General features: G+C 34.1%; 1 protein-coding gene across 1 annotated transcript; it reads left to right on the top strand.

The window, feature by feature from the left end:
• The first annotated feature begins 19,876 nt into the window (after positions 1-19,876).
• On the top strand, positions 19,877-26,202 carry LOC126967373 (protein D3-like). The gene is made up of 5 exons (XM_050811814.1): positions 19,877-19,956; positions 20,923-21,002; positions 24,131-24,254; positions 25,230-25,443; positions 26,013-26,202. The coding sequence occupies exons 2-5, from the start codon at positions 20,925-20,927 to the stop codon at positions 26,149-26,151; spliced, it is 555 nt and encodes a 184-aa protein (XP_050667771.1). The 5' UTR covers positions 19,877-19,956; positions 20,923-20,924; the 3' UTR covers positions 26,152-26,202.
• The last annotated feature ends 910 nt before the right edge of the window (positions 26,203-27,112 follow it).

Below are 27,112 nucleotides of genomic sequence, written 5' to 3'. Positions count from 1 at the left end.
TTCAACCAAACATAAAAGAAAATAAATAAAAATGTTGGTAGATATTTTATTATTACTAAGCTTTTAAATGCTATGTATTATTATATTCTTATTTATATAAATAATTGTAAATCTCTGACATCTGCATGCTTTGTATAGAGTTGAATAACATACTGTAAACATTTGTACTATACCATAATGAAACCTATTCAATGCAAATAAAAAAAAATAAAAAAAATACGTGTATAGTATATTCTAGTATTAGACAGTTTGTGAAACAAAACAAAATCTATACATCTATAAATATGATTGGAGTGTCTGTTTGTAATATTGAAATAACCGTTTTTTACTACATTTATATGAATATATATACGGTACATACAACAAAATAACATTTGTACAATTTTTCTCTGTCTGTCTGTTTGTTCCGGCTAATCTCTGGAATGGCTGGACCGATTTTGACAGGACTTTTATTGGCAGGTAGCGGATGTACTAAGGAGTAACTTAGGCTACGTTTATTTAAAAAAAATATATTATTTTAGAAAATTAAAGGAATGTTGTAATGTCCAAGAAACGGTCAACTTTAAAAATGATTTATATGGCAAAACAACGTTTGCCGGGTCAGCTAGTCAACAATATAACACGTGCGTCCTCGAAATATCAGTCGGTAACAACCAGAATGGCGATTAGTGTGTTTGTTGATAAATTACTTGTCTAAATATTTGAGAGTCATTCGATGTCCGTGATATTTAAGACGAAATCATGTGCCTTAACTTGTTTAGAACGTGTGGGTGTATCCCATATTATATTACGGTAAATGGTGTTCTTGCCTGATTCTGCTTTATTATAATAATAATAGGTATGACTTTGACTGAGACAGAATTTAAATCAGAAATGAAAAACTTACTTTTTAGGGTGCCGTAGCCAATTGGCGAATAACGGAACCGTTATGGATTCGCCATGTCTGTATGTCTGTTTGTCAGTGTGTCACGGCCACTTTTATCCGAAACTATAAGAACTATACTATACTATTATTAAACTTGGTATGTGGATGTATTCTGTGAACCGCAATAAGATTTTTACACAAAAGCAGAAAAAAAAATTTTTTTTTTTCATCAAGCCCATGTGTAATATGGATAGGTGTTCAAAAATGATATTGAGGTTTCTGGTATCATTTTTCCTAAACTGAATAGTTTGCGCGAGAGACACTTCCAAAGTGGTAAAATGTGTATGTCCCCTCTGTAACTTCTAAAATAAGAGAATGATAAAATCAAAAAAAAATATATGATATACTGCAAACTTCCACCGAAAATTGGTTTGAACGAGATCTAGTAATAGTCTAAGAGACAGTATAGAACGACTTTCACCGAGCTGGTTATTGAATGAAACATATTTTTTTATGAAATTGAATATATCAATAAATATATGGATTGCCTATCAAATTTCTGTCCAGGATACGATTAATTATTGATTTTTTTTTTAATATTTCACCGATTTGTTTAATGGACAAATTCTATACCAATCGACAGTATGCAGTCCATAGTATATGCAAAAGTTAGGTTGGTGTAGTTCTTGATACCATATATACTAGCAGTAAATTCTTGAACGATCTTAATTTTTTAACCGACTTCAAAAAGGAAGAGGTTATCAATTCGATCGTATTTTTTTTTTATGAATGTACACCTATTACTCTGAGATTTATGATCCGATTTACGTAATTCTTCTTTTGTTCGATGTTTATGTGAAAAATTTTACATAGTTTGGCCCAGTAGTTTTCACTTTATGAACATTTATATGAAAATTATAATCTATTAGGATGACATAATTGTTTTCTGTATACGGCGTTTTTTTGGAGTTTTCATTCAGCTTGATTATATATTATTATTAACTGACACTAAAACGTAAAAAATAAAAAAAACTACGTTTAGAATAAAAACTGAAAAGTATCAAATAACTAAAAATTTAATTTAATACATCTCTTATGCAAGCCTTTACCTTTAATATTAATAAAATATTATTATTTGTATGTGCTACATATTGATAGCTTTGGATTCGGTGGTAGTATTTAATTAATATTAAAGGTAAAGGTTTGCATAAGAGGTGTATTAAATTGAATTTTCAGTTTTTGAAGTCGACTTTTTTTTTATTCGTCAATGAAAATATCAGCGCTTGAGTTGTTGAGCTAACCAGTGCGTCAGTCAAACGCATCAGTTAGCTCAACTATGCTGTACTTAAAGTTTTTTTTACGAAAAGTTAACTTTATTTTTTATTTATTTTTTTATGGAATAGGAGGACAAACGAGCGTACGGGTCACCTGGTGTTAAGTGATCACCGCCGCCCACACTCTCCTGCAACACCAGAGGAATCACAAGAGCGTTGCTGGCCTTTAAGGAAGGTGTACGCGCTTTTCTTGAAGGTACCCATGTCGTATCGTCCCGGAAACACCTCACAAGGAAGCTCATTCCACAGCTTCGTGGTACGAGGAAGAAAGCTCCTTGAAAACCGCACTGTGGATGTGATCCAGATGGTGGGGATGATATCGTAACTTGTGGCGTGTCGTGCGAAGGTGAAATTCGGCGGCAGGAATCAGGTTGAACAGCTCTTCGGAACACTCCCCGTGATAAATGCGGTAGAAGACACACAATGAATCGACGTCTCTACGCAACGCCAAGTGATCCAGCCGTTCACAGAGTACTGGGTCCCCGACAATTCGAGCTGTTAGTCAGTAACTTTAATGAACAGTTTTTGAAAGTATCATCATTAAAATAACTAAGGACTCTGCGAGCTTAGATGTTGGTTTCTGCTATGTATATTGCAACAACAATCAGCCAACAATATGCAAATAAATCTCAGATACACAAATTTACAACAGTGGTGAAGTAACAACATCAACACTGCAGTGACCCATTGACACGCATCCATATTACACAAAACATCGTTAATTTTATGATTATATGCCACAAGACCACATCTTTACTATGGGTTCTAAATTCACCACAAAGTAAAATACACCTCAAAGAATATTATTTAGTTAAAGATTATAAATAAATAAAATAAGCCTTTATTGCCGTTACTAATAATATATTTTTTTTAAAAGTATATCCTTAACTAATTTCTTACGATTTTATAACAGCTTGACCTTCGACATAGGCCTCCCCTGAAGACTTCCATCTTTCTTTCTCTCTCTCTCTCCATTCTCATCCATTTTGGGCGAGCCACTTTCTTAAGGTCATCCTCCCATCGTTTTATTTGTCGCCCTTTGCTTCTTTTGCATTCTCGTGGATACCACTCCGTTATGATTTTTGTCCATTTTTCGCTTTTGTCACGTAGCATATGTTCCGCCCATTTCCACTTAAATGTTTTGCACACAGTTTTGACATCTTTGAAGTTAGTTGTACTCTTAATTTTTGTTAGTTTTATTTTATCTCTTCTTTTAATTCCAATAACACTTCTTTCAAAAAATTTTTACAAGAACTTTTCTGTTAATGCCCATGTTTGGCACCCATACGTTGGACATGACAAAATGTAGGTATTACATACTTTTCTTTTTTCTTTAATTGGCATATCTGCATTTCTCATAATCTCGCTAAGGGACCAAACCTTTTCCAGGTCTTGGCTATCCTTCTGTCAATTTCTTTAGGCATGGTGTCAGTTGCGGCTACAAGTTGACTTAGCAGCAAGTACGGGAATATAAAAGTTCTTGTAGCTTGCAATTTTGATCGTTGTTTTAATGATAGTGTATTGTAGTTGTAGTTCAATTAAGTTATTGATAAAAGGATTTATGACGCATAAAAAAGCACTAACTAGATCTCGTTGAAACCAACTTTTGGTGGAAGTTTGCATGGTAATTTACATCATATATTTTATAGTTTCATTTTTTCTCTTATTTTAGAAGTTACAGGGGGTGGAAGTGTCTCTCGCGCGAACTATTTAGTTTGGAATAAAATGATCTTAGAAACCTCAATATCATTTTTGGAGACCTATCTATACATACTCGCCACACGTATGGGTTTGATGAAAAAAAATTTTTGAGTTTCAGTTCTAAAATTTATTGTTTACCAAGTTTCAATAGTATATAGTTCTTATAGTTTTGGAAAAAAGTGGCTGTAACATACGGACGGATAGTCAAACCGGCATGACGAATCTATAAGGGTTCCATTTCTTGCCATTTGGCTACGGCACCCTAAAAACAGAAGGTTTTTTAGGGTTCTTAATTCAAACGGTAACGCTGGCAACGCTCCTGTGACTCCTCTGGCATTGATACAAAGCATAGATCATTTGTACGTCTAAAAGGCTGTGATAGCTGTGAAAACGCTGTTTGCTAGTTGACAGTTACCCTCTATTTGAACAATGCACGCACACTAACACAAAGTGACATACAAATCGCGACTGTAAGACGTTGCTTGTCACGTACACTAAAGTAATAAACCTGGCCTGTTTTCATCGGATCTATAGCAACAATAAGCGTAGTCATATTAATCATCTAAGACAGAACGCGTGGAACCCCTTTTCCTCTATTTCAATAAAAATAAATAGTATAAATCAAATCAAAACAGAACAAATAACTCTATTCATTTTGGTCAAAGAATGACACATATGAATGTCAAAAGTCATTTTACCATTAATTACAACGGCATCGGAATAGGTCAAACTTAAAAAAGAAGCGGCCAGAAACTCATTGCCACATTTAAGTCAACACTTACCTTTGCTTGATCGTTTTATAAATTATTTAAATTAAAATCTTTTTGATAAGTAATGCTAGAATCTTAATCTTAGGCAAAGAGTAAGCAGAAAACACGCAAACATGGTGTTTTTAGACAAGTCTTGTGGTGAAAGTATAGCATTTCGAGCTATGAACACTACTTAAGACTGTTACACATATCCTTAAGTCTTATTTATAGGTTGCTAATGCTTGCTGTTGGTCATAGTTAACACTGCCGAGCCTTTTTGAACTACCACTTTTCTTTGAAGTTAAACAAGTTTTTTGGCATAGCGTGACGCATTTTTTGGTACTTCTCTCAGAAAAGTTATTCTTATAGCTTGTAGTTTTTTGTGTAGGTTTATTTATTCAGATTAGTAGTGAATAACGAGGATTATAAGCATATAAACTGTTTTCCACGCAAGAATTTTGAAAATATTGGCTTTGTTACATAGATGGCGGGCCGGCAGCCTTGAACTCATATCGCTCAAGGTCGCTGGCATTTAGTGTCGCCTTAAAGATTGGTCTCAGCTGCGTCCAACAAGATATTGCAGACGTAGTTGCAAAGTGCGGCAACTAATACTACGCCCAAGTGGGCAAGTTTACTTAAAACACGACTGAAGTAAAACAAAATATTATTTTATAAGATTGTTCAAGAAGAAACAAGAACGAAATGAAACTACGAAATACTCGAAATGAGTTCTGGGACACATTGTAGAAGTGAAACTTCAAAGGGCAAAGCTTTAAACACATAATATTTCAAAGGTATACTTACTTTAAATATATTTAAAATATCAACTTCCTTTCGGCACGCTCGATAACACTTTTCGTAACGCTCTCGTCACGCATTCACGAGCTTACTCCCGAAATTAAGCGTGCATAAAGAAATTTTACTTCAAAAATAATCCTGATGAACCTTGCAATACTCAGGCCGTATCACTTATAGAGTGAATTGAGTCTTGGTAGTCTCATAATTTTACTCATAAAAAGAAAACATTTAAAAGAACTTTCAAATCAAATTAAGGTTAACATCGCAACACCTCATCAATACCAAAGCTCTTAAATATATTATATCGATTAGAAACACATTCAACATGTACATAAATTAATTTGATATGTAAAGAGCCAATATTTAGCTCGTCGAATACTACTTTTACATAATAGTGTAACGCATCAATGCATGGTTTAAATTAACAGGAAGTTGTAGTGAATTGAGTAGCGCGGGAATTTAATCTTTCCTAGGTGTATTATATTTCTTCACTAAATAACCATTCAGCTGTAACTTTTGTGAATGAAACACAATAGGATCTGATCATCAATCTAACATGACGTATTCCAATTTGTGTCTATCATAGTATTGACACTTTGTGGTTTATCAGTTAAAGTTAAATTAGTTCTTCACCAAATTATACTTTCTATATGCAATTGTCTGATTTGTTTTTGAAAATAAAAATATATATGTGTACCCAAAAATTTTGAGGAGTACCTTCACTTTCTCTTGGAGTTTATCATCAGAAATTTCTAAGGGAAGTAACCTATAGAGAACCTAAATAATAGTTTCTTAAGAATACTTTAAGGTCTCCTCCAATTTCCACTAAGGTCTACGTCAATAATCGTTTAATTCGATCATTTCATCGAGACAAAAGTCCAAATTTACAAAAAAAAGGAATTAATATATTAGACCTAGAGTTGACCCTTGTGTGACCCGATGTATATAAATGTTATTACAATATTTAATGCGAAGGTTACTATGCAATTGTAAGATGTAATCAATTTATTCAAGATGTTTGCGATTGAATGATAAAAATCTTGTGCGTGGAATGTAAAACAAGTATTCTGTTGGTACCATCTGTAATGCTTGCATTTAACGGGTCAGAGATGACGATAACCTTTAATTTTACGAAAGCTTGACGCAAGTGACTAAAGAACACTATGTAGTATTTTTATAAGTTGCAACCCTTTCAAACTATTGCTATAAGTTATTTATTCAAGGTCATTGCAATTCGACACAGTTATTGCTATGTAAAAGTGAAAAGAAGACATCAATTATAATGAAAGATACAAATTTTATTCAAGTGCGAATATCTAGGATTGATGAATATGAAATATACTGATTTCTTTGGATTAGATTTAATCGAGATGCACATGAAACAGTCTTAGTAGTTATTACACAAGAACAACAATCACCATATCGTAGCAACGATCACAGAGAAAACAAGATGGCAGGCACCCAGAGTACAAACAAGTATAATATGTCAAACAGAGACACGAGTATTGATAGACTTTTTTTCTAACAAACGTGGTAATCTCTTATTATCAGACTCTAGCTGTTTTGACAAACAGCATGGCGCAAATCAAGATATTAAATAGACAATATAATAAGTAAAGGAACAGGTTCACGTGCACATTATATTTTCATCAGCCTTGTTGTAATAATTATCGTTATTGATATATTGATGGCAATTTTTCAAGGAAACATAATAGCTAAGGTTTAAGGTGACATTTTTAAGTAATGTCATATTTTTTCTAGAATAGGAATGACGTAATAAAATGGGAGGAATCAAGATTCTAAGCGTGATGGTAAGTGATGCCACTGCCTGTGTGGTTAACACATCATACACCTGCTATAATAAGAGCGGCCAAGTGAGAGTCGGACTCGCCCGGTTCCGTAGCAGCAAGTAACAAAATATAAAAGTTCTTGTAGTTCGTTGTAACTTTGATCGATATTTTAATAATAGTTTATTATTTTTAACTAGCGGACCCAATAGACGTTGTCCTGTACACACATGTTAAGGCGACACTAAATGCTAGCGACCTTGAGCGATATGAGTTCACGGCTGCCGGCCCGCGATCTATGTAACAAAGCCAACATTTTCAAAATTCTTGCGTGGAAATCGTAATATTTTAACAGGCGCAAACAGTTTATATGGTTACAATTCTCATTATTGAATACTAATCTGAATAAATATACCTACACAAAAAAAAGTATAAGCTATATAAATACCTTTTCTGAGAATAGAAAAAACTTGTTTAACTGCAATGAAAAGTGGCAGTTCAAAATAGCTCTGAAATGTTAACTTATAACCAACAGCAAACATTAGAACCCTATGATAAAATAGTGTTCATAGCTCCAAATGGTGTAATTTCACTAATAAACTTGTCTAAAAATGCCTTGTTTGCGTGTTTTCTCCTTACCCTTCGCCTTAAATTTGAAAAAAAGGTCCAGAACGCGTCCGATACATGCTAAATTCAAAGTGCTATTAAATCTGTAACATCTTCGAAAATATTCATTTAAATCATATGCTGTAAAGGGCCATATAGAAGTATATTAAATCAACGACGTATTTAAGGTATTTAATGAGATAAGGATTAATGCTGTAGTGGTTAAAATCGCTTCGAAAATTAGTCATTATTTGTCGTAAAAAGTAAATGACAAAAAAATGTTATTGTGGGATATCCATAAGAGGTAGACATATATCATAGCGGTGTTTTCTGTAGAACTTTTTAATGTGTACAATACTTAGTACATTATTATGATAAATCTCGTAGGGTTCAGCCAGCGTTTGCAATGTAAGCGGAAAAAATTTAATTATTTATGACATCACATTAGAAACCTCAAAAATAACAGTATTTCTCCACTATAAAATAGATGTTATTATACAAATAAATCTTCCTCTTCAATCACTCTATCTATTAAAAAAAACCGCATCAAAATCCGTTTTGTAGTTTTAAAGATTTAAGCATACATAGGGATATAGGGACAGAGAAAGCGACTTTGTTTTATACTATGTAGTGATTAGATAAAAACAATTACTAACTAGATCTCGTTCAAACCAATTTTCGGTGGAAGTTTGCATGGTAATATACATCATATATTATTTTTCTCATTTTCTTATTTTAGAAATTACAGGGGTCATAAATTTTACCACTTTGGAAGTGTTTCTCGCGCAGAACTATTCAGTTGAGAAAAAATCACATTAGAAAGTTCAATGTCATTTTTGATGTACTATCCACAAATACCCACACGTATGGGTTTCACGGATAAATTTTTTTTGAGTTTCAGACCCAAGTATGGGGAACCCCCAAAATTTGTTTTTTTCTATTTTTGTATGACAACCTTAATGCTGTTCACAGAATGCATCTACTTACCAAGTTTCAATAATATAGTTCTTATAGTTTCGGAAAAAAGTGGCTGTGACATACGGACAGACATGACGAAACTCTAAGGGTTCCGTTTTTTGCCATTTGGCTACGGAACCCTAATAATTGTGTTATATATCTGTAAATATTATAGTATAAGTTTCAATTTAATCAATATAAGAGAAATTATAAATTTGACGAGTGACACTAGGTCGGGCACATACCTTTGCCACAGAATAAGTTTGGCAATTCAAAGAGGTAACGTTGCCAGCTTCTTTGGCACCTTACCTTCACATTGCGACATTAATACGGCTATAATATATAATTTCGCAGTTTATTTTTTTTTGTATATAACTATACAAAAAAAAATCTAATATTTAGATATAAATTATTTTAGTATTAGTTTTTTTTTTGCCGTGACAGTCCATCAATAGTCATAAAATCTTTTCCATGCAAATATGTCATGCTCATGAATCTATTTACCGATGGTAATATGACGTCACTTTAATTTCTGTCTGTCAATCACGGACGTGTAAAAAAAGAAGGACTGCGCGCTGTAATATTAGCAAGTCAAGCACCGTTATGCTATTGTGTGTGTGGTTACGGGGGATACTAGTTAGACAGTTTTTTCTTCCTTAAATAATCATATATGGCCACAAATACTTACATAGTATCGTTTTTACACTTTTTCACAACGCACCAAGGGCTTTTTTAAATATTTTATTGAGACGCAAGCTGATCTGTCACAGACGATGACCATTCTCATAATGGCCGCCTATCGGCCTGTAGTTGTGTAAGTGTATGCGTGAGGCTATGTATTTACACGTTAATCGGCTTGTTTTAACCAACCTTACAAGGTGACACGGAGTCCTTATTATTTTACTAGTCCGTGCTCTCAATATGCCATTTCTTTCGAATTCATTCTTTTAACTTTTCTTCAAATTACATCAGATGTGACATCTGATATTACTTAATGATATGAGGTATTACGTGAATATAATTTTTTTATGCGTTAGCGTACCTATGTGACCCTTGCATCAGAGTCGTAAAGATGTGCCTCCAAATTGGAATGCAACAAGACGCTTCCTTACGTGCTTCACATAAGATAAGATAGCTTGTGATGTAATGTGCATTTAATATAATGACCGTACGCCATTATGCAGAAGTCATTTTAACGATTAATCCCTTCATTAGTGTTGTCATGTTGCAATCTAGTTTTAATATTATCATACATAACATTTATATTACTTACTAATAATAATAGCCTTTAATAACAATCTTAAGTTAGTTTTAGATTTACATTTAGTTTGCAGTTGACATCGGCACAGATTGTTTTCCTTTCGCATAGGCCTCCCCCAGGCTCTTCTAGTGTTCTCGGTTATGACATGATCTGCTCCACGTCATACCAGTAAATAAATAATAAAAAATCGTCGCTCCTCCTCACTGACTTTTCCCTTCTCTAGGATACCGTTCTGTTACTATTTTGGCCCATTTTTCTTGTTTGTCTCGTATCAGATGTCCTGCCCATTGCCATTTCATTGAGTTTACTAATTGTTTGTGATACGTCTGCAATGTTTGCCTTTTTCTTATTTCTTTTAAGTTTATTCTATCACTTGTCTTAATCCTGAGTATACTTTTTTCTATGTTATGTTAACATTTATATTATGATAATATTAATATGTTTATCACTAAAAACTTCCTCGTGAAGAAACTAAATTATTCTCGTTTGTTCTCGTATTTATATTTATTTGAATATGCTTTTAAAATCCTCAGTCGTTCACTCTTGGCAGAATACTCCTGGCTGCTCTTATCGCGATGTTTTCCCATATCTGTCGAAAGCTTTATTTCGAGAGTATTCGATGATGAGAATCTCAGTTACATTTTTAATGAGAACAGTCCAGTGTGTAGTTGAACGCAGGCACAGGCAATACGCTGGCATTTTTAAAAAGATCATGGAAACAAATAACTTCGTGTCACTCGCTACTTGCATGACCGCGAAAGCCGCTTAGGGGCCTCGTCGATGCGCATGTTTGTGTGAATGTGTCATTTCGAACGTTTGTAGGAAGTTTCCGTACTGGTACATGTCTACTGTGACACGCATGGGTTTTCTAGCAAGGAAAGCAGTTGCACTGTAAATCTTACTAGTCGTAGTTGCAGCGTAGTAACTGCGCTAGGTTTTGAGATCGAAATATTGAAGTTGTTTGTGTTTCGCATATAATTTCCGACCAATCGGTCAACTAATAATAGCTACTTTAGTTTATAGAATAAAGGAACCAAATTAAAGTAAAACAACTTTAACACTAGTGCTATATTTATTTAGGTTCTAATGAATTAGAATTAGAATTTGCCTATATAGTATGCACGCCCCTGGTTGAACGATTTTTTTATGAAAATAAGGGACGAGACAAGCATTACGTTCAGCTGATGGTAATTGATACGCCCTGCCCATTACAATGCAGTTCCACTACGGATTCTTGAAAATTTCACTAACTGCTTTACGGCAGAGAGAGTCGCCGTTGTGGTACCCATAATCTAGCCGGCATCCTGTGCAAAGGAGGTAACTCTGGTAACAATTATCTCTAACTGATTAATTAAAACTTCCAGGAAATAACGGCTACGACTCAGATCGAGAAGAATGGAGAAGTAGCCGCTCCCAGTTCTCCACAACAGCATTCGACAGCTTAGCCAGGCCTACGAAAATGGCGATGGCGTTGACCTTGAAGAAACCACAGCGACTGGAGCCAACTCCACAGTATTACAGACTAAATACTGACAACAAATCGAAGCTAACCCCTCTGTCATTCCGGCCGAATAACTTTCTCCCCGGTCCAAGACTTCCCCGACCCACTCCAGAAATCAAACGAAATCTTACCACCGAACATCGGAAATACATGTCCCTACAGAATCTCGATATCCCAATGAAGCTTAGTGAACCAAAAAAACAGACTGAGATAAAGAAAACGAATTATGCGAATATTTCTAATAAAATATCAGGTCTGACGAATAAGTTAAGAGACCTTGGTAATGGTAATACTCTTGGAAGGTTTAAGGCACAATCTCATGGAGATGTTGCTAATCTGAAACCAGTACTGAAGATGAACGGTCATGATGGAGGCAAACGGTCTGTCGTGAGGACCTGCAGCGTGGAACCACCAAAGAAAGTTACCTTCAGCGCATTTGCGACCGTTCAAGTTGTTTAATATGGAAATTGCTAGTATTAGGCCGGTGTCGTTTTCTTTCGTATTTTCTACTTGTCTATGGGCAAATTACCCACGGGAGCCATATTATGAAGACGAAGACCTCTTTAAATTTAACAAAATGTCTTTAGATAGTTAATTAGTATAATGTTAAAAAGGTCGGGAATGTGCACATTGATAAATTTAAACTCATGAATTTGTGAAAAATACACATTATTTGACGAATTACTTACCCTACTAATAATATACTAAAATATGTTTATTTTACTGTTATAAGTTTATTATTACTGAGAATATTCTTTACTGTTCAATCACATTAAATTGTATAATTTAATTATTATTAATATGAATTGTGAATAATATTCTAATATTATTGTATCCACCATTGCAAATGCTTACACGTGTTTTACAATATTTGATGAAACAGTTATTGCGTTATTGTTACCTAATAAAGTAAATATTTCGTAAGCAAAATTGTTTATACAGGTCATTTAAACTTATACAATTGTTGCCGGTTTCTTCACATTATAGCAAAATACAATTTAAATCATGTACTTACTATATTTAAGCGTATAGATAAACGAAGCATGCAAGAGAGAAAAACATCTCTAACGGAGATATAGGAAGATAAAAAAGGAAAGCAAATATTTTGTTAATGTAACCGATTTTGATCGACAAGTCGTAAACAGTCAGCCACGCTTGGAGTTAGCTCGTTAATATTTTGATTATTAAACTTGCAAACTATGTATATAATAATAATATTGACACAATTTTTACACAAATAATTATCTTGCCCCAAGTTAAGCATATATATAGCCTGTGTTATGGGTTACAAGACAATATATTTAATACAATATACTTACTTAAACATACATATATTCATATAAACACACATGAATACATTTAAACATCCATGACTCGGAAACAAACATCCATATTCATCATATAAATGCTTGCACCTACCGCGATTCGAACCCGGGATCTCTAGTTTAGTAGTTAGGATTGCTAACCACTCGGCTATACAGGTTGTCAAATATTCCATGTATTATCGGGCTGTCACCTATTCTATACGCTAGTATATACTAAGTTTATGATTTATTCCATTTAAAATGCGTATGATCGTTGTAAGTTAGTAAGTTACCCTAAGTTCTTGAAGGTTCATAGCCTTGGATTAAGTATTGGTCTCCTGCGATCCAACTACATACCGCAGGCGTAGTCTCTAAGTGCGGCAACTAATACTACGCACTCGAGGCAGTCTCGAACAATGTGAGACGTGCCACATTTTGCTAGTAATTGAAAGTAAAATGCCGGGTTGCGTAGTAAAATTTTGTAAAAATAATACCACAAGAATTAAGAAAGACACTGGGATCACCACAGACATAGATCCAAGTAGATAACGCAAATCCCTCCGTCTGTATGAAAACCAAGTGAGCACTTTTTTTGTACCTACTGTGACGTCGTTAAAAATTCCAGTGCATCGAGCCTAACGTTAAGCCACTCACCTCATCATTAGTTGACGTTTTCAGTACATCAATAGTCGGTATTGCTTATTACTAAAACCGGCAATGTATTATAAATCATAATAAAAAATAAAAAAAGGCATCAAAGAAAGAGCATTGCTCCCTTTTTGTCCTCTTTTTGACACGCGAAGTACATACACTCGCGGCATCTATTTGGATCCATGTCTGTGGGGATCATCAGTAAGTATTAAGTTTTTTATTTAATTTCAATGTAAAATAACACCAAGCGTTACTAAATTTAAAATATATAATTGAGTGTCAAGATGCATACATTTACCCCCTTATTCATAATAGTCTGCTAACTTAAAGCATTGCTAATTCTCACTCTGTCTTTTTCTATTGACCTAAGTCAGAATGAGAAAAACACTCCTTAGCGGCTGGTTAAAGTTAGCGGACCATTATGAATAAGGGGGTTAGCATTTAATAGTTGACGTAATAATAAAGCTATTGTTCTTAAGCAGTGCAGTATCCATTTGGAGCGCAGCGGAGACCAATCCTTAATCTATGTTCAGGAAAAAGTTTACATATTAAACCCTGTAAAGTGTAAGCTATCATCATATTATTAATTAAAATGTCATTATTATTGTTTCATTACTTAAAAGGTTTTTTTTATTAGAAAATGAGTAGAATGGATGGATTAAAGGATCAAGTCTCCTTTATATGAAACACTAAACTCTATACCTTATAGCTTCTAAGACTCCTCAATGTATATTAGACGATTTTTGCCATATTTTTTTTATCTTAATAATCGTATTTCGGTCTAAAAGGCTTTAACCATTGTAATAGAATCAAGATAGTCAAGAAAAGAGGGCTCACATCGTAAATAAAATTGTCCAACATTCAGTATCGTAGTGCGCCTTGGCGGGGCTCCGTATAAAATATTATTGGAGGCCCTTATGAAGGGTAAAGATTTCTCACTAAAGACAAAATATGTTTGCATAAAATCAAAAGAAATATTTATTCATCACAATTATAATGTCACTTTTTCCAAATTTTTTTCGAACAATTCAAATTAAATACATACTCCTCTCCTGCCTTTTTTTGGGCAAACTGATTATGATTTTAGTTTTTTTTTACCTTTTTTGACTTTTGTCATTTCTGAATTTAAAAAAATTGGGATTTTTATTAATTTTGCTTACGGACGTCGGGGGCCCGGTGGCAAGGGGCCCCATATAATACGGCTGATACGGCGGTAGCTACGCCCCTGCCAACATTTATTCGTTTATGCTCAGTACGTCAGACAGATTGACACTTGAAAAGGATTTTTAACTTCATAACATACTAAGTTTGTCTTTTTTATCATTATTTATTCCTCACTTTGGGCTTACATCTAAAAAGCCAAGGCGTGTAGATATTTTCATATATGCAATTGTTTTTGAGTTGGTTTAGTAGTTTGAGTCGTAAGACTAACAAATAAACACGTAGAATGGAACATTTTTAATCAATGACATTCTATACTTATAGACAGATCACGTCGTAGAAAAACAAAACCGAAAATATGGATCATACCACATATAACACCATAATAAGCTTACACTGCCATGTGAATACATTGCGCATTTAATCCAGTTGCTTAAAATATTCTTGGTTAATAAGCAGGAATGTAAAACATTTATTCAGTTCATGTTTGATTCGGACAGTGACAGTTGACACAAGACTGTGCGTGCTGTCACTGTCACACTGTCCGCTATCAGACTGTGAATGTGAATTATGTCCATATTTACGTTCTTAATGGTAAAATTAGTTTGAATTGAATTGCCGCCAATCTTGGTAAGATTGATGTTGGACAGTTTCAAAGTAGAGTTTCAGCTTATAAATATACAATAATTATTAGAAGCCATTTAATACAACAAGCCAGTCACAAAAATAAAAGAAACTCACCGGGTTTTTTTTTCTTTTTTTATAATAGATATTGATATTGTAATACACAATTGTTTTATTTCACGAAGTATTCTTAAAGTGATACATAGCCATTTTTGATTGGATAATCATTGCCTTTCGAATAGCGCAAGGTGTTATATTTTTTATATATTCTTACAAAATACAATACCTCTGCATGCGTGTTTGTCTAAGAACGCCAAAACTACTACAAAGATTTTGATTAGGTATATGTGAAGAATCCCTTAAATTGATACATTATAAATTGAAACCGCTAGATATATATGATCGTTTTTTGGTGATTTGTAACTTTTGATAAAAACTATTGTATTTCTATCTTCTTCTTCTTCTTCCCTCGTCGTCTTTTTATCCAGGCAACATAATATTATCTGACAAATCATCTCGTTCAATCAATCAAATAAATCTGGTGGTCTAATAATTATTATGATCTGTTAAACAAATATGTTCACATTCATAACATTTATTTTTATTTAGCCTATATGCCTCTGTTTTAACTGAGTTTAAATATCCAAACATGACCCTGCTCGGCAACTTGGATACAAAATAGCGGCCGTTTTCAATAACCTATCTATACTTAGTTTAACTTACTAGAGGTAGACAAATCTATCCTTTTACGCTGACTTACATTTCAATAACCTATCGTCTATCATCTAACCTATATTGGACATAACTATGGATAGATAAGATCTTGTAATTAAACAGTGGTAGCAATTTATCCGTAACTAGAGCTACGTTATTGAAAATGGCCGTAAATTTGCTCTAGTTTTCCCGTTTTTCGCGCCTATATGATTTAGTATAAAAGCATTTCTAAACAAATTGCATTAAATAGAATATTGTTATTTATTTATTCTTGAAGAATAATTATTAATAAGCAGTAGTCTGATTACTTACCAATGTAGTTTATGTAAATGCTGAATTGAATTTTGTATTGAAATTCAATTAAAAAATATTTTAATGACGTATTTATTAAAAAATAATTATTGTACTTAAAGAAATAATTTGAATTGAGTATAACTTAGATCGGCAATTGATTTTAAAAATGTAAATTTTTTATAGCAATGTAATCTTGTAAATAGATAAAATAATAATACTATTATTAAATGTAAAATTATTTGGAAATTATTGAATTTTCATTAAAATAGTAATATATTTTATATTTTATGTTGTGTCGAGTTGTTTTTTTTAATTTTCATCCATATTTTGTTTGAAATAAATAATTGCAATGTTTGAATCGTAGTGTTTTATTACAATCAATATATTATGTTTTATTTCAGATATATTTTATTAAAATACTAGTGGTCCCGACAGACGTTGTCCTGTACACACGTCTTAAATTTGAATAATCGGTCCAGCCGTTAGGAGGAGTTCGCGATTAGCGACGAAGTATAATCCGGCTAAGTTTGAAAGCGAACAGTTGCTTAAAACGAAGTGGATTTCGGCTATCTCCGTTTTATACAAGATTATAGCCGACATCTGTCAATGTATCAATGACTGCACGTTTCATAAAATCAAGTGAATCGCTTTTTTCTTATAGAGTTTCGCTTGGCTGTATAAGTGTTTATAATATACACAGAGGCAAAAATCAAAACAGTCCAAACACACAATATTTTCTATAAATTCAATTTCCAAAATTTACAAAAAATGTGGAGGATTTATATAAGTACTCAAGATTTTAGTCAGAGCTGAGTTTGTCCTCATCACAGTGATTATTGCTTCGCCCGTATATTGCTTAAGAAATCTTAAAACTTTGAAAGACCTCAGCACATGGCGCTTATTCTGCTGTCCGTGTTCTGTTGTACAAAACATATTTATATTGCATATTATGAGTCACGACCCTTTCGTCCTACTCATGTCCCTGCCCATGTAAGCATGCCTGGTGAACAAATCTCACTTTCAATGTAACTCAATGGGAAATTTTTGAACCTGAATAGTTTTAAATCCCGCCCACCCAGAAACCCACGATTTTGTGCTTCTCTCATCAAGTTTCCAACGATACCTATATCATCCGTACCTATTGTGATTGCTGTTGTATAAAAATTTCCAACGCAGTCCTTGTGACTATAAATACTCCGTCGAAAGAAAGAAAGATATATTTATTTTACTAGAGGACTCTTTAAACTTTTCTATGGATAAGGAGAAGAAGCCATCCTCGAACGGGTTTACCAGTAAGAGACTTCTTTGAACAGGATGTCGACAAGGTGGTCCACACCACAGCGTCAACAATTTTCAGCCGTGAAGCAGTAATGTGCAAGTATTTTTGTGTTTCTGTCTGAAGAGCGCCGTAGCTAGTGAAATTACTGGGTAAATTACACTTAACATCTTTTTTCTCCTTATCAGGTAGGAACTCATCATGAGGTGAACGTTCTACTCGTTTTGATACTTTTAAAAAAGCGGAAGACTTATTGAATCTTAAGTCAATTTAAATTATAATATCAACTCTAGTTTCTTCCACCACGTAAGGGAATGCAGTTTTTTTTTATTCCTCAACAACCAATCATGGAGCACATATATCATATTTAATACATTCTGATGAGTTCATTACCTTAAAATGCTTATGTTTTATTAGTTTTGTTCCTTACTCCCAATTTGTGTTTCAGTTCTTAGATTAGATCTTATACGGAAATTGACTAAATATAATCAAGTTCATACTTGAAATCAATTATTTCTCATGAAGCTTACCAACTTATTACGAGAAATTATACCCTAATAATCAAAAGGAAGTGAATCTATATAAAAATGCATCTTCTCATATTTCCACTTTGCCCATACAAGTTTAATCATTGTACCATCAGCTCGATGTTAACATTATCTGGTAGCCTATAATTTTGAATATCGTAATATAGTTGGTATAGTCGCTTATTTATATATTTTCAACCAACCGTGAATTATTCATGTCATAGATGATTTCTACGGCCCCAGGTTTTAATAAAAAACGTTATTGTTGAAATAATTCAAAGTCAATTTTTTTTATTCAAAATAGGATGTGACATTACTTTGAAAGTCAAAAACTACAAACCATTCCAAAACGAATGCCTCACACCTGAGAAGAATGGGCGCAACAAACTCAGCGGGCTTTTTTTGTTTTTTTTTTTTCATCGAATAAATATGTTTACAAAGTAATATTGTACAATTAAACTTATTATTTAATAGTCTGAGGGGGGTCGCTCCATTCCCAATCTGTGATATCATTAAGAAAGTCATTTATGTTATAGTAACCTTTAACACACAAACGTTTTTTAACAATTCTTTTGAATAACGTTATACTTTTGTTTTGAACATTTCTTGTTGTAAAAGCATATATATCGCCCCACAAAAGACTTACCGATCCAGAATCCAATTACTATTAATTAAGAGTGACATGCCAAACTTCTAGTTCACTCTGAAGTTGCCACGGACCTGTTTGCACAGGAACATTCCGTATTCGTCCCTCCGAGTACCTATTTATTGGGACTGCACAAGCATGCACCTAGAATTTGGCGAGGAGTTTATTTATATTCCCCGTACACTAAAATCAGCCCAGGGCCCTAGATTACTCAATATTCTTATATGGAGCTGAAACTTGCACTTTCATAAAACCTGGCCGTGCACGCATTGGTGCATTTGAAATGCTGGAGGAAAATGTGACGCATACCCTGGACTACGCTCCGCACAATTGTTTCTGTCCTGCCTCCGTAGGACTTTTTTGGTCACATCACCAATAACAAAAGCAAGATCCTAGAAAAGCTACTAGTAACAGGAAAAATACAAGGCAAGCGACCGAAAGGCAGGAGTCCATTGCGTTGGAGCCACCAGATGAACGACGCTGCCAATTAAAACGCCCACAAAGCTATACACATTGCTGAAGTCCGTAACCAATGGAAAGTCGTCCGGGGAGTAATTCGTAGATAACGACCATCAGCAATGAAGAAAAAGGCACAAGGAGGAGGAAGATACTCCTATTGTTGTCGAAATTCAAATATTTACTAACCCAGAAAATACTCGAACAACATCAATCTATCTATATATATAAAAATCAAGCTGTTCGTTAGTCTCGCCGAAACTCAAGAACGGCTGGACCGATTTGGCTAATTTTGGTATTGTATTATTTGTGGAAGTCCAGGGAAGGTTTAAAGAAAGGTGAATAAATAGGAAAATGCTGCTAAATTAAATAAAAACAACAAATTTGTTTTTACTCTGATGTGTCCATACATAATTTCTATGAGAGAATTTATTGACGCACGGTTTGACAGTTCTGCTGTGAAACAATTTCATTACGACAGCAGGGTGCATATTTTTATATATTTTTTTTTATATTATTATTTTAATTATTATATACAGAACAACGTCTGTCGGGTCAGCTAGTTATAAATATTTATCTCACCTAAACCGATAACCAAGCAGGGCCGAATTTTTATAAAAAAAAAGTTCATGTTCGATAAGCGCCAGGTTATCTCATATCACATAATACAAAACACAAATGCCTTATCGGTAATGTAATATTTAAGACTCAGTTCTTACGTGTAGCTTGAACGAGAATAACAAGGTAAGTTGTTCGTTTGTAGGCAAAAAAATTTAATCAAGTATTTGTATATTCAATTATGGGACATTAGATATATTTGCCATCACATTCTCAAGTTTCTGTCGTTAAGTATCAGAGTTATTCCCCGTTACCGACCTCTTCTACAAAGTTGTTGGGAATAAGTTTCACTAATAAAAATAGACTTTGGTGAGGTTTTAATAAGTAAAATTAGATGTTCTTCAAGTTTGGCCTTTTGCTAACTTTGCCAGAAATTCAAATATATTTTTAAACTTACCATTATATATTTGTAAGTGAAAAATAAGGCCTCACGCGTACCAGTGGGAGGCTCCTTTACACCGGATGCCGGTTAGATTATGGGTACCACAACTGCGCCTATTTCTGTCGTGAAGCAGTAATGTGTAAGCAAGAAATTACTCGGCAAATGAGACTTGACAACTTGCCACTCAGAATTTTTGGGTTTTTCAATAATCCTGTACGGCAATGCATTGTAATGGGCTGGGCGTATCTTTTACCATCAGCTGAACGTCCTGCTCGTCTCGTACCTTATTTTCATTAAAAAAACAGCTGGGTCAGCTTGCATGAAAAAGAATTAAACAAATTTTGTCCACCTTGTACATTGGTGATAGGCAGCGACTTTGTACCTACATAAAAATAAATTTCATTCCTGTTTACATCACTTGTCGAAGATCAAAACATCTTTATTTTCACGTATATTAGTGATGTTACAGGACAACTGAATTTAAGTTCAGAAAATAATATCATTGAATGCCAAAAGTATCAAAACTTATTTGTCGCCACATAAACACTACGCCTGAATATCATCCATCCGTCATGCAATACTATTTGAAATGATCTACATCTTGTGGCATTTCTTACCTTATGTTTTAACACCACGCTTTTTATAAGGCCTATCGATTTTTTTTTATGTTCTTACAATATAAATTTTAAGATAATTCTCAATTTTCACAGCCATGTCGGTCGCCAGCACCTTTGAGTCAAGCAAGATAGTGCCGGATGTCATTCCTAGCGCACCCACGAAATCCATAACGGTTTGTTTTTTTTTTTCAAAAAATTCTGAGTAAAAAACATAAAAATCAGTGTTAGGTTCTCGACAAATCCGTCTTACAAAAGTTAACCGATCGTAAATGAATGGGAAAGAAGTATTCCATGACATTAGACCAATGACGCATTAGACAGTCTCTCCAAGAAAAATTTAAAGAAATTAATATTATGACTGTTCATTGTCAGTATATTTATGAGAATTTAATATACGTTTACAAAAATCGTCTCCTTTTTGCTCTCAATGGTGATTTTCATTATTATAACACTAGAAATAAGGGATTGCTTGTAACTAATTCTAGTAGGCTTCATAAAATACACAAAAGATTTAAGGGATATACACTTTTATAATAAAGTCCCAGCCACTATTCAGGCATTATCTTTAAAGAAATTTAAATGTTTTATTAAAAAATGTCTCTGTTGTAAATCCTACTACTCCACAGCTGAATATCTAAGTGATCGGACAGCCTGGGACTGGCTGACTGGGACATTATGATTATTTTATAGCTATTGCTATAATATAATCTTATTAATAAAGCATTGCAATGCTATATTGTATATTTTAATAAAAAGAGAACAAAAAAATACTGCTGGGAGAGTTTCTTGCGCCACTTCTTCTCTCTCAGAGCGCCATTTGTTTCCGAAGCCGTAGTAGTATCTAGTATATTAGAAATGACATCAAAAATAATTCTAAAGGAATCAATTTCGAGAAAATAAATGCCTTTTATGCCTTTTCATGATGGACGGTGTAAAATTTAAAACTATATTTTATCAAAAAAGGAACAGCGAATGTCATTTGTATTTACAATCGTCATTTTCTAAGCGAATTACAAACATTGATGTTTATCAATAGACAAATCACATATTTATCAACAATGTTATCGCCACGAAATATTTTTATCATTGCTTATGATAAATAATGATTAATTACCATTAATGATATAGTTATTATGTAACCTAAGTACCGACTATACTTCAATCATTAAAAAATATATATAATATTTCAAGACATCGTTGTACGTAGAGTTCGCATAAAAGTCATGAGTGGGTTTACGTGGCTATGCAAAAGAGTCTCTCAAAGAAAAATTTAAAGAAATAAATATTATGACTGTTCATTGTCAGTACATTTATGAGAATTTAATGATTAATCGTCACCTTTTTGCTCCTGATGGTGATATTCATTATTATAACACAAGAAAGAAGGGATTGCTTGTAACTAATTCTAGTAAGCTTCATAAAGATAAACAATAGCTTTAAAGGTAAATGTATACACTTTTATAATAAAATCCCAGCCACTGTTCAGACATTATCTATAAATAAATTTAAAAGTTTTATTAAAAAATGGCTCTGTTGTAAATCCTACTACTCCACAGCTGAATATCTGGTACAGCCTGGGACTAGATTATGATAAATACATGACAGTACAATATTGTATATTTTAGTAAAAAGCGCGCAAAAAAATAACGCTGGGAGAGTTTCTTGCGCCACTTCTTCTCTCTCAGAGTGCCATTTATTTTATTTTATGGAAAAGGAGGACAAACAAGCATACGGGTCACCTGGTGATAAGTGATCACCGCCGCCCTCTTGCAACACCAGAAAAACACAACACCGGAGCGTTGCCGGCCTTTAAGGAAGGTGTAGGCGCTTTTTAAGGCATCCATGTCGTATCGTCCCGGAAACAACGCACAAATCTCAAATTTTTTTTTTTCATCAAACCCATACGTGTTTTGTGGGTTTATGGATAGTAAGTAGTAAAAATTATATTGAGGTTTCTAATATAATTTTTTTCTAAACTGAATAGTTTGCGCGAGTGACACTTACAAAGTGGTAAAATGTGTCCGCCCTGTAACTTCTAAAATAAGATAAAAGCCTCAATAAGGCTACTGGAAACCCAAGTGCTGGCAGCTATTTCGCTCAACGGATCAGCCTTGCTATCCAACGCGGTAATGCTGCCAGTATTCTTGGTACGCTTCCACGTAATGATAGTTTTAATTTTATGTAGTCATAGTATGGTAAATATAATTATAAGATTTGTTTTGTTTGAATAATAAATATAAGATAAAAGACAATACTAAAAAAATATATATGATGTACATTACCATGTAAACTTCCACCGAGAATTGGTTTGAACGAGATCTAGTAAGTAGTTTTTTTTAATACGTCATAAATCGTAAACCACAATTTCCCTTTCATTCCCAAATATTATTATTATTAAAGAACTTCTACGAAACCCTTCATGGGCGAGCCCGACTCGTGCTTGGCCGCTTTTTTTCCTCTTCCATAAAAAATATCGTTGTAAGTTAGGTTAAAGTTCACATAAACGTGATTGCATTCTCATTATTTTTATCGCAACAACGATAGCTTAAAACATAAGTTTTAAGCATTGTTTAAGTAAAATTTTTATATACGCTTTAGCGCATGAATAAATTCAATATTTTGACATATCATCTATGTGACGGATTCTTGTCATTTTCACCTGCTTTCAAGACGTATGATTTGTCACCTGGATGTGTGGCGTTCTCGCATAGTTCTTCCTTAGATCATTTATACGTCTTGATATGGAAAAGGAGGACAAACGAGCGTACGAGTCACCTGGTGTTAAGTGATCACCGCTGCCCACATTCTCTTGCAACACCAGAAGAATCGCAGGAGCGTTGCCGGTCTTTAAGGAAAGTGTACGCGCTTTGTTTGAAAGTACCCATGTCGTCAACGAAGTTCATTCCACAGCTTTGTAGTGTGGAAGAAAGCTTCTTGAAAACCGCACTGTGGAGGACTGCCACAGATCCATCCAGTGGGGATGATATCCTAACTTGTGGCGTGTCGTGCGAAGAGTTCGAAGAATTCGGCGGCAGGAATCAGGTGAAACAGCTCTTCGGGACACTCCCCGTGATAAATGCGGTAGAAGACACAAAATGAAATAGAATAGTTCTATGCGGAATAGTTTCCACTTGGTCCTATAAAAATTTAACATAGTTTCGTCCATTACTTTTCATTTAATGCACATTTTTATGAAAATTTTTATTTACGTGGATGATGTAATTGTAGTTTGTGTACGGTTTTTTAGGAGTTTTCATTATAAAATTAGTATTATTAAAATTTTATCGAATACTTATTGCAGTTGAAGTACCCCAGCGGTGCAGTGGCCCAACTCGGCAATGAGTTGACTCCAACTCAAGTGAAGGAGCAACCTTCCGTGAGCTTCGAAGCAGACCCTAACTCTTACTACACACTCATCTTCACAGGTACATTGAAAGCTAAGCACAACTACACCAGCTAGTCATTAATGTCGCTCTTAAATCGGCGAATTTTAACAAAAAGTACCTCTTTAATCATCTGTACATACCTATTAGTTATTAATATAACTAAAACATCAAAAAATCGAAAACAATTGATGAAATTATGTACAATCATTTGTATTTATTATTACTTTTTTTAAGAATAAGGAGGACAAATGAGCTTACAGATCACCTGGACCGCCGCACACATTCTCTTGCAACACTAAAAGAATTTCCAACGCAATGTTCGCGCTTTTTTGAAGGTACCTACGTCGCATCGTCCTGGAAACACCGCACAAGGAGGTGGAGGGCCTCATTCATACTTATTATTTGGTCTATGCCAAAATATATACGCTGTAATACTTTAACGGCTTTACAAATAAAAATGGCATAATGTTATACCTGAGAAAAAACCAACATAATATAAAATGTTTACAAATAGACATTTTGTTTACGATAAGTTTATTCGGACGTATAACGTTTCCCGCGTTTATTTGCAAGGGTGCTTGACACTCGGAATCTTCAATAATCATCATTGTATTGACAGTGTTGTCAGAGATATAGTCAACCAAGTATGCCAAGTTTATTTGTAAGGCCGTATTTATTTTTGTAAATTGTATGTTTATTTTTTTAACTTTCTTCTCCAGTTACACAATTAATCACAGCTGTAATACATTTTTTGTTTCTTTTGTTTCTAAATTTTTGAAAATTTCTTTTTTTTTCTTTTTTTTTATTTTTTCACCCATATTACATAATATTATTATGTACAATCTGCCAAACTACGTAAGTAATTTGTCGGCAGCAGCTCACGACCTTCAACTTCGCATTGAAAACCTACTTTAGATATAAATAGTAAAAACTAAAATCCAATGCACGTTTTAAGTGAAAAAGAATTAAATACAACAATTTTTTTTTATAACATTAACAATATTCCATCATTAGACCCCGACAACTATGATGGTCCAGAGAAGGTGTACCGTGAATGGCACCACTGGCTGGTTGTGAATATTCCTGGAGACAAGGTGGCTGATGGTGAGGTCCTGTCAGGATACATCGGTTCAGGTCCTCCCGAAGGCACCGGCATCCATCGATACGTGTACATCGTCTATAAGCAGCCTGGCAAGCTGACCTTTGATGAACCCAGGCTGACAAACAAGTAAGAAAGAGAACTTTTCATTCAGGGTTGTTAAAAAATCATTTATTCTTAATATAAAAATTTTGAATCAAGTTAACAAGGTTCCCTTAAACTGTACTGGTGTGTTGCGTGAGGTTCCACGACAAAGTCATATGTTATAGCCCAGATGATTGCGAATGATGAGGCAGTAGGCAGGGCACATAGCTCGACGGATACATAACCGTTGGGGCAGTAAAGTCCTCGAATGGCGACCACGTACCGGGAGACTCAGTGTTGATAGGCCTCCCACAAGATGGTTAAAATCGCCGGAATAGGTTGGATGAAAGCAGCGCAGGACCGATCGTCACGGCGGTCTTTGGGGAAGCCTTTCTCCAGCATTGGACGTCTTTTGATGATGATGATGATGAGGTAGAGAAATTACTGGGAATCTTATTTCTCAAAGTGACAACGATCATAAGTCTTGAAAAACCCAAAATCCTGAATGACACCATGATTTCGCTCGCCAGTTTGAGATATAAGATGTTAAGTCCCATTAACTGAGTAACTTTATTAGCTGCCGCGCTTAACAAATATATTTTTTTTATTTTCAGATCAATCGACGGCAGAGCAATGTTTTCAACTAAAGTGTTTGCTCAAAAATACAACCTTGGCGCACCCTACGCCGGTAACTTCTACCGAGCACAATTTGACGACTACGTGCCACTGCTTTACAAGAGTCTCGGAGTCTAACTGAGAAAGAGTTTGCCAGATATTTATTGAATAAATTTTATAAGTGTAAAAGATATTCTTTTTATTATCTGATTCATACCGATCTTTAATTGACTTTCTTTACTTATTCTTAGATGGAATGATCAAACCGAAAGTGGTACTTAAATGGAATGTAAAAATTGGTATGGTACTTTATAACTACTTAACAAGATATAGGTAATGTAAAATGAATTTAATAATATTACAGACAAAACGGTACAATAAACGTTGCATAGAATCACCAATCTGCTTAAGCCAAAAAAAAGTTATCGATCGATGGTTCGTAAAAGGCAAAATATTTAATATTAATATATTACAGTTACAGTTAATCAAAGAATTGACTAAAAAGTTGTCAAAAATCTATTAAAATCAAATAAACAAAAAACCTCTGCAGTGACAAATATACCTTTGCAAGGAGATCCTATTGGGTAAGTTGGGAGCAACATAGCTGTCGCAGTTTACCAGTTACCAGTCCTGAGGAATAACACGAATTACGCCTAAAGCGACGCGGTTGGCTTCGACCTTATAGAATTTAATAATAAGAATTATAGAAGAATACTAATAGTGCTCAATTTAATAATAAGCAAAATAGAAGTAGTTCTTAAAATCTCCGGTGCCTACGTGGGACCACAAGAGTAGTCCTTACAATATTGACGGATCATTGTAAGTAAATATGTCAAGGATTTAGAAAAATGAATGTGCAACATCCTGCTATGTAACGGAGGAAACAGCAAGGCATATCCTCTTTTCTTGCAAACTTCTAATGCGCAAACGAATTATTTACCTAAAGCGGCATATTCTGCATGCAGTAGTGCTAAAACTGCCTAAACTTCCTGGAAGTAATGGGTTAAGCAGTAAAAATTAAGAGCTGCCACATAGGCAATTCCTTGGTAGAAGTGACATACGAAAAGCCCATCACAACCAACGACAATGTTAATAAATC

The sequence above is a fragment of the Leptidea sinapis genome, chromosome 1 (assembly GCF_905404315.1).
Source record: "Leptidea sinapis chromosome 1, ilLepSina1.1, whole genome shotgun sequence".
NCBI classification, from domain to species: Eukaryota; Metazoa; Arthropoda; class Insecta; order Lepidoptera; family Pieridae; genus Leptidea; species Leptidea sinapis.
This window is presented reverse-complemented; position numbering and strand designations above follow the sequence as displayed.

Coding starts and splice junctions, on each gene's coding strand:
- LOC126967373 (XM_050811814.1), top strand. CDS start 20,925: ATGTCGGTCGCCAGCACCTTTGAGTCAAGCAAGATAGTGCCGGATGTC. Junction 21,003..24,130: donor CACCCACGAAATCCATAACG/GTTTGTTTTTTT, acceptor TACTTATTGCAG/TTGAAGTACCCCAGCGGTGC. Junction 25,444..26,012: donor GAACCCAGGCTGACAAACAA/GTAAGAAAGAGA, acceptor TTTTATTTTCAG/ATCAATCGACGGCAGAGCAA.